General features: G+C 38.7%; 1 protein-coding gene across 2 annotated transcripts in view; it reads left to right on the top strand.

Moving 5' to 3' along the window:
- SLC7A11 (solute carrier family 7 member 11) overlaps positions 1 to 13,066 on the top strand; it is an 85,406-nt gene that overhangs the window by 14,170 nt on the left and 58,170 nt on the right. For both annotated transcript variants that reach the window (XR_010841211.1, XM_059066238.2), the window contains exons 4-5: positions 1,782 to 1,907; positions 6,425 to 6,524. Coding sequence is in view for 1 of the 2 variants with exons in the window: in XM_059066238.2 (XP_058922221.1) it covers positions 1,782 to 1,907; positions 6,425 to 6,524 (226 nt within the window). In the remaining variant the exon portion in view is untranslated. The remainder of the gene's footprint in view (positions 1 to 1,781; positions 1,908 to 6,424; positions 6,525 to 13,066) is intronic.

Genomic DNA, 13,066 nt, shown 5'->3' with positions numbered 1-13,066 from the left:
TCTAACTTTTCATGGTCCCTTATTCTTCCCGTCTCTGAGTTGTTTTCAAAACTGAAAATTGCTTTTATTGATTTTTTACTTAATACTTCATGTTCATTATAAAAATTACGTTAAATCATGTAGCAAAATAAATTTTTAAACTTGAAAATTCTTCAATATTCTATCATCTATAGATACCTTCTGTTAATATTTTGGTAAACACTCGTTCAGAATTTTTCCGTTCCTTTCTCCCTGTCTTTGTGTCTTTATCCATCTTTCTATCTACCTATCAATTTACCATCTACCCATCTCTCTGTAATTTGCTGTATTGGTCAGTAAAACGTCATGACCAATCCTTCGTGTAATAAATATTTAACTGCATCATGATTTTCAATGGCTGCATAGTAAACCCTTAAAAAGGTATACCTTAATTAGCCTTCCTTTAGGGGGCTAGGTTATTTTAAAAATTTTGCTATATTATACATTGTGTTGTTACATTTGCTCCAGTTCTTATATTCTGAAATGAGTTAATGATTGGATCAGGTAATTAGAACTATGAAGATCACTCATTATTGTGCATATGGAAAGCTTCCTATTGCAACCTGAACTGTAAGAATTCTGTGTTTGGTTTTATCCTCCAAGAAGTATTTTCATACATTTTTGTTATTTGTTTAGGGAGAATACACCTTTTTAAAAATAAAGCTTATCGATAATAACTACAAATGTCAGGTATGAAGTAGCTTTGGGGGCAGTGGAGGAGGAAGCAAGCAACACTAAGTATAAGGTTTTAGAAAGAGCGTAAAGTTGAAATCCACTGTCTAGACTAAGTCACTCCAGCGGAGTATAGGAGGCGCGGTTTGAGACTATTGCCATTCATTTCCTTGCTCTTTGGCTGAAGTTGGTTTTTTAAAACAGGATCCAGCTCATTCATTGATGCAGCAAAACTATGTTGATGATCTTCCTGGGCCAGGGATGGAGCTGGATACTAGCGCGACAGAGATGAATAATGCTTGCTCTGCCCTCGAGGTTCTCACGCTCCACAGTGCGGGGAGACTGAATAGTTGAATACTGCTCGGGACCCTGTGGACAGTATCAGCAAGGAGGGGAAATTCTGCTGGCTTCAGACCCCACGTGCATCTGGGAACTCTTTTGGATTCATCCCTTGTAACATTTTTTCAAGTTCCAAGACATATCTGGGAAGCCTATACATTTAGGGTAGGTTGAAAGTCACTCTTGACTGTGCTGATTGGAACGTGGAAAGGAAATGCAGAAAGCGCTGTCTACAGCTAGTCCTGAAGGTGAAGAATCATGTCCCAGCTCACGCTTTGCCCCTCCTTGAGTGTGATGCCAAGCTGGCAGGTGACTACGCACAAGATCAGTCATTGAGCGAGGAAAGAGTTGTCTGCTGTTATCAAGCGGAAGAGTCACATTCAACAATCTCATTGCATGTGATGACTTCGGGATTCGCTTAGAAGGTATTCTTATATGATTCTTAGGGCGCTACAGTCTTTGTCCACTCTTATTGACATATACAAAGACCAAGAGAGAACTTCTTACTGTTCACAGGTTTCATCCAAGCCTCTTGAAACGTCAGTGTGCATAAAAATCACCTAGAGATCTTGCTGAGATACAGATGTGTAGCCCTTAGGTCTGGTGCGGTGCCTGAGATTATGCCTTTCTCAACTGCTTCCAGGTGACGGCAACACTGCTGGCTCATGGATGGCCCTTGGAAGAGCCACAACCGAAGAAGTCTTCATACCAGTGATGATTCACCTTTTCTAACTTCATCTGTTTGTTTGCAGCTGTGGTGATGGTCCTAAATAGCATGAGTGTCAGCTGGAGTGCCCGGATCCAGATTTTCCTAACCTTTTGCAAGCTCACAGCCATTCTGATCATTATAGTCCCTGGAGTGATGCAGCTAATTCAAGGTAGGGACTGAAAAGTAAATGCTTTTTAAAATACGTTTCTGCTTTTGGGCTCTTCTAACACTAACTTTCGCTTGTACTAGCAGAATCCCTTAATTAGTCCCTCTGCTCATGGAACTTAGACTCTGTACTGTCGTCTAATTGATTTGAAAGCCTGCAACATTGGGGGTTTGAGTTGGTATTTACAGCTGAATGGCAACAAGAGGATTAAGACTGGACCAAGCAACAAAATAAGGCATCAGTGAGTTTTCTCTTGGTCTAACCTATTTGTAGTGAAAACACAAAGGGGGAAAGAAAAATAAGCCATTAGTTTTAAGTACAGATAAATATGTCTTCTTATTTTTACTTTAAAGTAGTTCAACCCCAGTATTAAAGATTAGAAAAAGATATCTGGAAAATAATGAAAAATGATGAATAAATCTTTTACGGTTATTACTCCTTTTACCTTGAGAATAGATTCTTGACAGAAGGAGAGTCAGATATGGGAATAGCATTCGCAAAAAGACAAATATTATCTGACAATAAAGATAGCTGTAAAAATGTAAGTTTTATTGTTACATTATTTTTCATGTAAAATCTGCATTTCTGTGGAACTGTAACACCATTTTTCTGGGAGTATTTGCCTTATAGACTTGACTATTAAATAAGAAAAGATAAGATGGTTGAGGGTGATGTCATTTAGAGTTTCAGTTGTTCCAGGTAAGAAGGCACAGGCAATTGCTTGGATTCAGGGGAAGTTGTTGGATGAGAGGAGGTCCAGGTGAGTTATTTAACAATGGGCACAATGGTAGGAAATAAGTAGGAAAGTGAGATGAAATTGTAAAGGAGTGACATATAACTTGGGCATGTTAAGTATTTAATGTTTACATTGATATTGTCTGTTCCAAGAAAGGGAATTTATAGAGAAATTTAATGAAGTGGCAAGAGAAGAACTACACAAGACAAAAGGAAATGCCAAAATTAAGCAAAAAAAAATCATTGCTGATGGTAGAGGCATTAAATAGTAATAAAAGTGGAACGATTCATCATTCTGTAGCTGGGGAAAGGGAGCTGCTGCGGTCCATTGAATAAGCCTTGTGGGAGAGCTTAGAGCTCTCCTGGCTAAATGTTTGCATCAAATCCAGCAACCTCAGCCAACGTAAACACAATGAAGATGTTTAACACTATAGCTTACACTGAAGGGAAGACGTGGGCTCACTCTTCTAATTCACCTTGGCCTCCACAGAGCTGGCCTGCCCATATTTTATCTGACCCATCAGAAATGTAGGGAAAATAATCTGTTTTGCTGCTGCTTTCCTTTTCTGGGCTAACTCTTTAGACTTCTGTAAGGAATTGCTTCCATTTTTGGAAAGTGCAGAAACTCTGGGTCATGGACCCTTCTTTTGTTCTAGTTTAGGTTCCAAAAATGATATACTATCCTTTAAAACAAAGATTTTTTTCTTTTCTTTTTTCTTCTTGATGTAGTGTAAGACTGTAGTCAGTTTTTACCACTTATTTATATATGTGTGAGAGGTGAGGTGAGGTTGCCCAAATGGTAGTGTACTGCAAATTCCTTGAGAGCAAAAGTCATGATAGATTGTTTAGATTTGTTTTTTGACATTACAATAGAATGATCCTTTAATACTTATGATATTGTTACTGAACCAAACTTAGGTCTGCTTGCCCGATGCACAGCAAAGCCAATCTACTGTCACCGAGTTGTGGTGAAGGAAAGTACAGTGTTTATTGCAGGGCCAAGCAAGGAGAATGGCCAGCTCATACTCAAAAGACCTGAACGTCTGGATGGCTTTCAGGAAAGGCTTTTTAAAGACAGTGTGAGGGAGAGGGTCACACGGTGCATGATCAGCTCATGAACCATTCTCTGATTGGTTGATGAGGAGGTAACAGGTAAGGTCACAGAGGTCAGCATTATCAATCCTCAGGTTGCAGTCAGTTTGGGGGCCACAAGATTGTGGTGATCATGCAGTTAGCTTCTTCCACCTGGTGGGGGATTTAGTATCTGGAAATCAACTCAAGGGTATGACTCAGGATGTTACCTATAGCCCTTGAGGAGTAACTAAAAGACCTTGAGTTTGTTTTACGGCTAAACTATTACTATTTTGTTTCGTCTTGCTTGACTGCTTTCCTTTGTTTCTGCATTTTCTCACTTCTCTGATTAAAATTGCTCTTTGGAACTTAGGGAAGGCCTAAAAGGTTAAAGCTTTTCTAAAAACAAGATGCAGGGGACCTGGGGAGTGGTCTGTCCCCAGGAAGGCCCCACAGTGTCCTACTCAGTTTCAATACCAATGCTTAATGTGACCATGTTTCCTTATATCTCACTTAACAGAGAAGTGACCTGAGGATTTTACTACATTTAAAGTAAATTAAATATTTTGAAGAGTATTCTTAGCAGGTTTATTTACTCTATTACTATAAAACAGTGATTCTCTTTGTCTCTAACTTATCACATATTTCTCACATTAATATGAAACTTCAAGAAGGGAAAAATTTTACTTATACAGATTGTGCATTTATTCTAATCTAATGAGATCCAAAAACTAGCTGCATGTTCTGTATTCTCTTATGAAGATTTGTTAAAATTTCCTTTGAATATAATAACTTTCATCTTCGTGAGACCTCTGTTATGCAGCCAAAATATTCCTGAAACTTAGAAACACCTCTCTTTCATAATACTCTCAAAATGACCCTTTTCAGGATCTGTGCTTGGGATTCAGTCTTTTCAAAGTTTGATATCTTTTATTGATTATTCAGTGCTGCACTCTTAGGAATATTGTCCCTTAAGGCCAAGTAGACCACAGATCATGGTAAAGCAATATGCAACAGATGTTTTTACAGGGTTTCCAGTATTTATATTTTCCTTCTGTGAGGACACAGAGATGTTTTTGTAACATAGGTATTTCTGAATTGACAGTATCATTTTAAAAAATGAACTATATTTGGGAATTGGATGCTTTGAGGGGAAAGTCATTTAGTGGATAATTCAATATTCTCCATTTTGGGTCTCAAAACTTGCATGTTATATTGATACATGTATCGTTGTCTGGACAATGCAGGCAAAAACTGAGATTTGAGTGAAGAGAGAAAGGGTCTTATGTGTATCATCTACCTCCCATCTGCCTTTTATTTTCTAACGGGAAGGCCAGTTTTGAAACAAGTCACATTTCCCATTTAGATCATCTCATTTGCTATTTTCTTTGGGAAATAGAGACTTTTCATGCTTAACTTTGAATACTGATTGACTAAAGTAAATATGAATTTCTATTTTTTAATTATCCAAAAGATATACAGGAAAAGTCCCATTATGATTTACAGAGTAGAGAAAACTATTATGCATAAAAGTGCTCAGTCCAGGGCTTCCCTGGTGGTGCAGTGGTTAAGAATCCACCTGCCAATGTGGGGGACATGGGTTCGAGCCCTGCTCCGGGAAGATCCCACATGCCGTGGAGCACCTACGCCCATGTGTCACAACTGCTGAGCCCGCGTGCCACAGCTACTGAAGACTGTGCACCTAGAGCCTGTGCTCTGCAACAAGAGAAGCCACCACAATGAGAAGCCCATGCGCCACAATGAAGAGTAGCCCCCACTGGCTGCAACTAGAGCAAGCCCGTGCACAGCAGTGAAGACCCAACACAGCCAAAAATAAATAAATAAATTTATAAAAAATAAGAATAAAAGTGCTCAGTTCACATGTCGATGCAAAAATTTGGTTAAACCTATTTATTTTAGAGTTCAGTGTAGTTTCTTTTGTGTTTCTAGAGGGAAACCATGCCATTCTCTAGGAAAGGGTCTGCAGACTTTCTCTGTAAATGAGCAGATAGTAAATGTTTGCAACTTTGTGCGCCATGTGGTCTCTGCCACAACTATCAGCTCTGCTGGAGAGTAAAATTAGCCGTAGACTGATAGTATCTGTCATAGGTAAACAAGTGGACCTAACTGTGCTCCAATAAATCTTTCTTTACAAAAGAAGCTTGGGGGTGCGGAGCAGATTTGTTCCACAGGGTTTTCCGACCCCTCTTGGTATCTAATGAACTATAGGGAGAAAGCAGAAAGTAAGTTAAATGATGTGAGAAGGTAGTTCTTGGGTTTCATGCCTCATTAAAGGTAGACCCTTGAATATTTCTTCCCAAGCATTATAGTATCATCATTTTAAAGAATTATATCACACTCCTAAAAACGATAGTTTACAGACGATCCTTTAGTCTTCTTTCATGGTCAAACTTTGTTACGAGTAGAGGCATGCTTAAAAAAGAGATGGTTTTTGAAATGCCATTTTCCTCTTTGACATGATTTTATTAAAATAAATGTGAGGTAGTGTTAGTGGCAATCAGTATACTTTTGGGACTCCTTCTGTAGAATGGATACAGCATGAATAAAGTTGGGAATGAGCAGAGAGTAAGAAATCTAGACCTGAAACTGTATAGTTCATTCCCCACCCCCCTCCCCCCACTCATGTTTATGGTTAAAGAATGAATAATAACCAATTCTTTGAAAAGTCCTAAATCTTTCTATTCTTATTGTAGGGCAAACACAACACTTTAAAGATGCCTTTTCAGGAAGAGATGCAAGTATTATGGGATTGCCACTGGCTTTTTATTATGGAATGTATGCATACGCTGGCTGGTAAGTTGATATCACTATCAACTGGTGATTTGGATGATTCATTAATTCCTTCAAGTACTTTAAGTGCCAAGCAAGGTGCTAGGCAAACGTGAACAGGCATAATCCAGTGGGACATGCTTAGCTTGAAGTGAGAAAGATGATGTGGCTCCTTTCACCAGGCCAATTACCATGCACACAACTTAACACAAACATCACTGAGGTTTCCAGTCAAAGCAACTACCAGATTTAATCTGATAATGTAAAAAAGGAACAAATGCTGGGTCTTGAGAATCAGCACAAATCACTTACAAGTATGGATCAGTAAGGGCATAAAAGCACCGCAAGAAATTAAAGATTAGTATTGATACTTTGTCAGAAAGCCTCCCAGCAGAAGCTACAGAGGTGTACCCAATAGTGATTAATTGATTTACCCCACCTTCCCATGAGAAGGAAATAATTCGATACAGAAATAAGTAAGATGTTCCCAGGAAGTAAAATAGTATTCTAAAAGGCAGAGAGGAGAAAGCGGGATAGTGAAATCAGGTGTACTAGATAATATGTTACATTTTAAAGGACCTTACAAATTTCTTAAAATTTCCTCAACACTTGAAAACAAAAAAATGCAGGCAGGATGATAAAAGCACTGTGCCACAAGTACATTTCCTTAAATCCCTGTCCAACTGTGATGCCATTCTGGTTGAAGCATTAAAGCTTTGTATTTATGTCTTGCTTTGTTCAGGAACTTGAATAACAATAATCATGGCCAGGAGTGGGATTTTTTTCCTAATTAAATTTTACTGATCTAATAAGATTTAGTTGAAGCGACTACTGCAAGAAATCCCATTAGGTAGAAAAATACTACTTCAACATCAAAATAATTGTAATGCAATTAAATTTCATTGTTTTGGAATAACGACTAGCAATATTTCTTCTTTATTATTTATAGAGCTAATAGTTGTACAGTTGCTGTGAGAATGTTCTATGAGTCTAAAAATTGAACTACACTAGCTCAAAAATTATGTAAATGCATTTCAAATACAAATACAATTTCCTTTTGTTTCTTTTGTTTTTAGGATCTTACCTTCCAGCTAATGCATGGAATATAAAAATATTTTTACCCTGTTAATCTCACTGAATTATGGAAATAGAGCACTAGAGGAGAATTAGGAGAGTACAGGAACTAAAAATTTTAATATGGTATTTGAAGCAAAATGTTTGAAGCTCTTAGAAGATTGTAGCTCTAAAAAGTCTAGTGTAAATTGTTTGTGTGTTCTCGAAATATTTTGATAGCCATTGCGTGTAAGCATTACTCTTAGTATTTTTGAAGTCTTTTTATTTTTGTCCAAAGTACAACGTGGTGCTGAACAAAAAATAGAACGGAATTGTGCTCCCAGGGTTAGCAGCAGAATCATCTATTCTATGGCTATTCAGCCTGATCACAGCTCTGGCACCCTGGGGCACCAGCCAAGCCCTGGGAGGGTCACCAAGAGACACCAGAGCAAGTGGGGAGGTGACAAAAGCTTTCAGCTAGAGCCAAGTGTTGGGGGCTTGGCGGTATTCAATCAGGAATGCGGAATGTGGAGATCATCACGAGGGAGATTTGATTAAGTCTATTGAATGAAGTTTCTTTTGCCTGTGAGTACCGTGCATCTGTTCCCACGGAATCTTAACAGTGTTCTTCTATCCAACTCACTCCCCTACTCTAAGTGCTGAATATTCAGGTTACCTGCTTTATGTAGAGCAAATCTTCTCCACTTCTGTAAGCTTTTGAGGGCTGGTAGATTTCTGCAAGTGTAAAGGCTCTTTTCATTTGGAATGATCTTATTATCTTAATCTTTAGTTTTGTTGATGCTGAACCCCCAATGTTACTCTTGTTAAAATGATTAAAAATGACAATTTAGGTGATAATGAACGAGTCCAAAGAACTGCAAAATGGGGTGGAGGACAGGAAGCTTTTGTAGGATGAAGAGTAAGGAGCAAAGAAAAGAAAAACAGAAAATGAGTATGAAACAAGGAAATAATTATAGACCCCAGAGGTGGCTTGGCGTTTGGAGGTTGAGTGGCTCCATCTTGGGCCTGGAAATATATTTCAATACTCTGTTTACAGTGTAAATGGGGTTTACATGGACCTTTGGTCACACTTTTACCCGTCGAATCCTCATGTCCACATCCTAGTTTAAAGAACAGGAAACTGTTGGTTTTCTCGTATTCTAGAGGGTTCAATCATAGTGTAGGAAATTAAGGCCGGGATTTTAAATGGACTGTTACGCGTTACCAATGGTTAATGTAGGGGGCAGATAAGTAAACTAAACTATGTCTCCAACAGGCTGTTCTGCTACCTGAATGCTGCTTTGTGGATAGGTAGAAATCATCTGCTTGTTAATCTGTGGCCATCAGTCTTAGAAAAAGGGAGCTGTGTGTAGAAGAAGTAGCCTGCTGGTTTGGAGTGCCAGAGGAAAAAGTTAATATCTGGATATAAACAGAACAAGATAGAGACTAAAAGAGTTCCCAAAGCAGGGGGTGTTGAGGCACTTTCCAAATGTGAGCCTGCCTCTCTGACCTTTTTTTGTCTTTCATGATGGAATTACAAGACTGGGTTGTGGAATTATAAACTGGGCGCCATAAATGAGCCTCCACTCCCTGTGCTGCTGCCTTGACAATCTTTGATGCAAAAAAAGGAAAAAAGAAAAAGGGTGTAGGGCGCATTGCAAATAAGGAGACAGAAGCAGCTGGTGTCCTCAGAAGTTAACCACCCAGGGTGTAAGGAAATGCGGCAAGACCCCTGTTGTCTGGGAGGCCCTGCTCCGTTAGTAAGTCACCCGCTATGTGTTGAATAGAAACAAGACACAGCCAAACCTTGGATCTGAATAGAGCAGGCTGTTGGTTTATGAGGAGTGCTGGACCTTTTTAGAATGATGAAAACTCCTTCACAGAAACATGATTAGGGGAAAAGAAATCATTAACCCAGCCAGGTCACAGAGTTGGGTCAGAACAACTTTTATATTATTGCCAACGTCTGCATTCAGAGAAATATGTCCGCCAGTTCTCCCTTGTGGCCCAGGGGAACTCAATCAATTTCAGTCCCATATCCTGATCCAAAGCTAAATATTGCTTGGTGGAATTTTTTTTTTTTTTTTTTTGAATTGTGTGATAGAAAATAGTTTTTTGGTCTGTCTTTTTTCTCCCTTTTAAATCCTATCTTCAGTGGATTTAGTCTTTCTAAAGCACCTGCTGGGATTATTTTGTAGCATTGTGTCAAATCGAATCTAAAGAATAAGCTTCTTTTCAAAATAATTCACATAGTTGGGTATCAGAATGCATTGCCAGCTTTGCAGTGCCTTTTATACACAATCATGGAAAAGCTGGAACAATAGATCTTATGAACATTCTCTAGAGAACTTGAGGAGATGGGCTATGGATGCATGGCTGGAGACTTAGAGAGCATAAAGGTGTATTTCCCACAGGAGTGAATGTTTGGACCAAAATAAGAAGCTTTCTCCTTCCTACCTCCCACTCTGTCCCAAGCCCTTTCCTTTTCTCTATGGCAAAATATTTGAAATTGTGTTCTTTTTTCATAAATATTTCCTTTCTCGCCTTAACATTGTTGGAAAGAGACCAGTTCTAAAACAACTGTTTAGAAGGAACTGGCTATTTTTGGAGTGAGAAGCCTGGAAATATTTCTAAGTGTGTGTGTGTGGTTTTTGCATGGGTTTTTTTTGGCCGGGGTGGGGGGTTGTTTTGTTCATTTTCTTCCTGTACTTCCCACTGCCTTGGGCTTATAACAAACATATCAGATCCCTCAGAGTGTATATTCCAGATATAAGTATTGATTGTTGCTTGCATTTCTGGTGTAACTACAACCTCTATTTTTAGAAACTTACTTTCTAGTCATTAAAAAATATCCTTGGCTGCTGACTTTTTAGATCACCTTTGGTGCTACTGTTTTCTCTCACATATTCAAATGTTTCTACTTAGAACATGGTCCTTACAGTATTAGACACCTGAACTTTATTAAAAGATAAACTGAGGCATATTAAAATGTTAAGAGTTTGAGCAAAAATCAATATGAACTGACAGCATCCTGTCTTGCAGACAGAAAGGAGCTCCAGGGAGCTGTACAGAAGAGAAGACTTTTATAGGCAGAAGGTGGTGGAAACAGAAGTTATACTAAGCCATAAAACAGCTTGGTTATTACAAAGTTATTTTCATTTAGGGGATGGCAGGGGTCTGTCAGGCAGAATGCTTAAATAATGCAATTCCTAATTGACTGGTTTCAGATTCCATTTCTGAGAGATCTGAAACTTTAAGTGAATTACAGTTTGGTTTGGTGACATGAGGCTTAGCATAAGCGACTCCATTTTGGGCCTGTTGTCTTGTGTTTTGTTTTGTTTTGTTTTACAACCATGAACGTCAACTGCCTATTTGTGAATAAAGGCGGAATAAGACAGGTTTTCTCCTCTTTGTTTTAAGGTGTGAGATACCTTAATTATATTAAAGGCTGGTGGGCTAATATTCCAGCCTCTTGGTTTTAGATGATAGAGAATTTGTCCCTATAGAACCATGCTTCTGTGGACCTATATAATAGCTATTTTATCTTCTAAGGAATAATAAGAGCATAGAGGAATACAATGAAAATCGGACTTTTTTACTTTGCAGAAAGTTTCTAAGCCTCTGAAATGGAGAAGTAGAAAGGTCTTTGTATGTCTAGTTCTCTTCATTATGACCCCTTAGTTCTCCCATCTTCACGATCCAGTTATCTCTGTGTGCTTATTTGAGGAGTCTGCCTCAATTTTACATCTTGGAACCTTGAAAGAGAACTTTAAGGGCTTTAAATGGTCTCCGGAAGTCACTTTAGATTAGAAAAAGAAGTCAAGGTTGCAAGGCAATTGACATGCCTGGATGCGATAAGTCATGTCCTAAAGTGAGGGAAAGGAATCTGAATTTCTCTAGAGCCATAAATTTAGGGTAATATGTGGAATCCTATGGGACTTGAAAGTGAAATATTGTGTGCCTCCAATGCTTCTTGTCATGTAAGAGATGACAAAAGTGTTCAGGATCTGAGGGAAATATTCAAAGTGTTCTGCCCTTTAGTTATCAACTTACAGTGTAATGACTAACAATGGGCCTAAAATTAGCTGCCTAAACACACACACACACACACACACACACACACAAAGCAACTTCACCGTTGCTATTATGCATAAGGCATAGTTGCCTTATGACTTGAGGTTATTTGTGTAGGATGCATATTGGAAAACAGTGAATGGAAAAGGAAACAATTGGAAAAGGAAAAGTGCAAATTGAGAATTGATTATTCTTCATCCGATTTTTATTTCCTACTTGCCTTCTGTGTTCATATCCAGAAGCCAATTCCCTAAAACTAAGAAATGCTATTATCATGCTTCTATTGTCCTGCAAGTTTTTATCACCCCTACTAAAAGCTGGATTCCCAGAAGCCAAAGGCCGTCCTGTACTTACATCCTGTTCTCACTCCCAGGGCACGCTTTGCGCTGCAGAGTGCTAAGCTGCTGCTCACATCCCTGTGCATATAGCGCTCCCCCCCCCCCCCCCCCCCCGTGCTCATGTGCGCTACTCTGCCTGGAATGTCGTCACACCGCTTGACCAGGGCTAAACATCAAACATTCTTGAAGACTCAACTTGGGTGATGCCTTCTCTCAAAAACCTTCCAAGACCTGCCAGTCTGGTTTAGACCTCACGCCTGGCTTCCATGGTCACCTGCGGATGCTCTAATATTGCCTTCTGTGCTGTATCACACCACTCTATGGACCATTTTATGAACTATGAACTCCTTGACAAGAAAGATGATAGATTTTCTACTTTTATTTCCCCAGTGACTGACATGTGAGAATCTCATACATTGCTGGTAGGAATGCAAAAATGGTGGAACATAGTTTGACTATAAACATGTATCTACTCTGTGACCCAGTGATCGTAGTCTGAGTATATGCCCAAGAGAAATGATTGCATGGTCCCTAAAAGAACATATACAAGCATATTTATGGTATCTATATTCATAATAGCTGTAAATTGGAAATGATTCAAATATCCATCAGTGGTAGAGTGTATAGTGTTACATTCATACAATGAAAAGCAACAATAAAGAATGATGAATTACTGCTCCATACGACACACAACATGGATGAGACCCACAGACATAAAGCCCAGCAAAAATGCCAGACATGAAAGAATAAATATTGTACAATAGTTATACAAGCAAATATTATTAGTCTATTGTAATGAAACGAGCGAAGCTAATCTATAGTGGTAGAAATCAGAATAGTGGTTGCCTTTACAGGAGGGTGGAGGAGATGATAATGATTGCAAAGGGCCTTCAGGGGACCTTCTAGGGTGCTAGAAATGCTGTATCTTTCTATCCTGTTGTCAGTTACATAGGTGTATACATATGTAAAGATTTATCATTGTATACTAAGATTTGTTCACTTTACTGTTTGTGTGCTGTACCTCTATGAAAAAGTTAAGAAATAAAAAAAGAGCTCCAGAAATACTGCTTAATAGAAAAATGAATTGTGGGAGCTTTGCGT

This window comes from Kogia breviceps, chromosome 6 (genome assembly GCF_026419965.1).
Source record: "Kogia breviceps isolate mKogBre1 chromosome 6, mKogBre1 haplotype 1, whole genome shotgun sequence".
NCBI classification, from domain to species: Eukaryota; Metazoa; Chordata; class Mammalia; order Artiodactyla; family Physeteridae; genus Kogia; species Kogia breviceps.
This window is presented reverse-complemented; position numbering and strand designations above follow the sequence as displayed.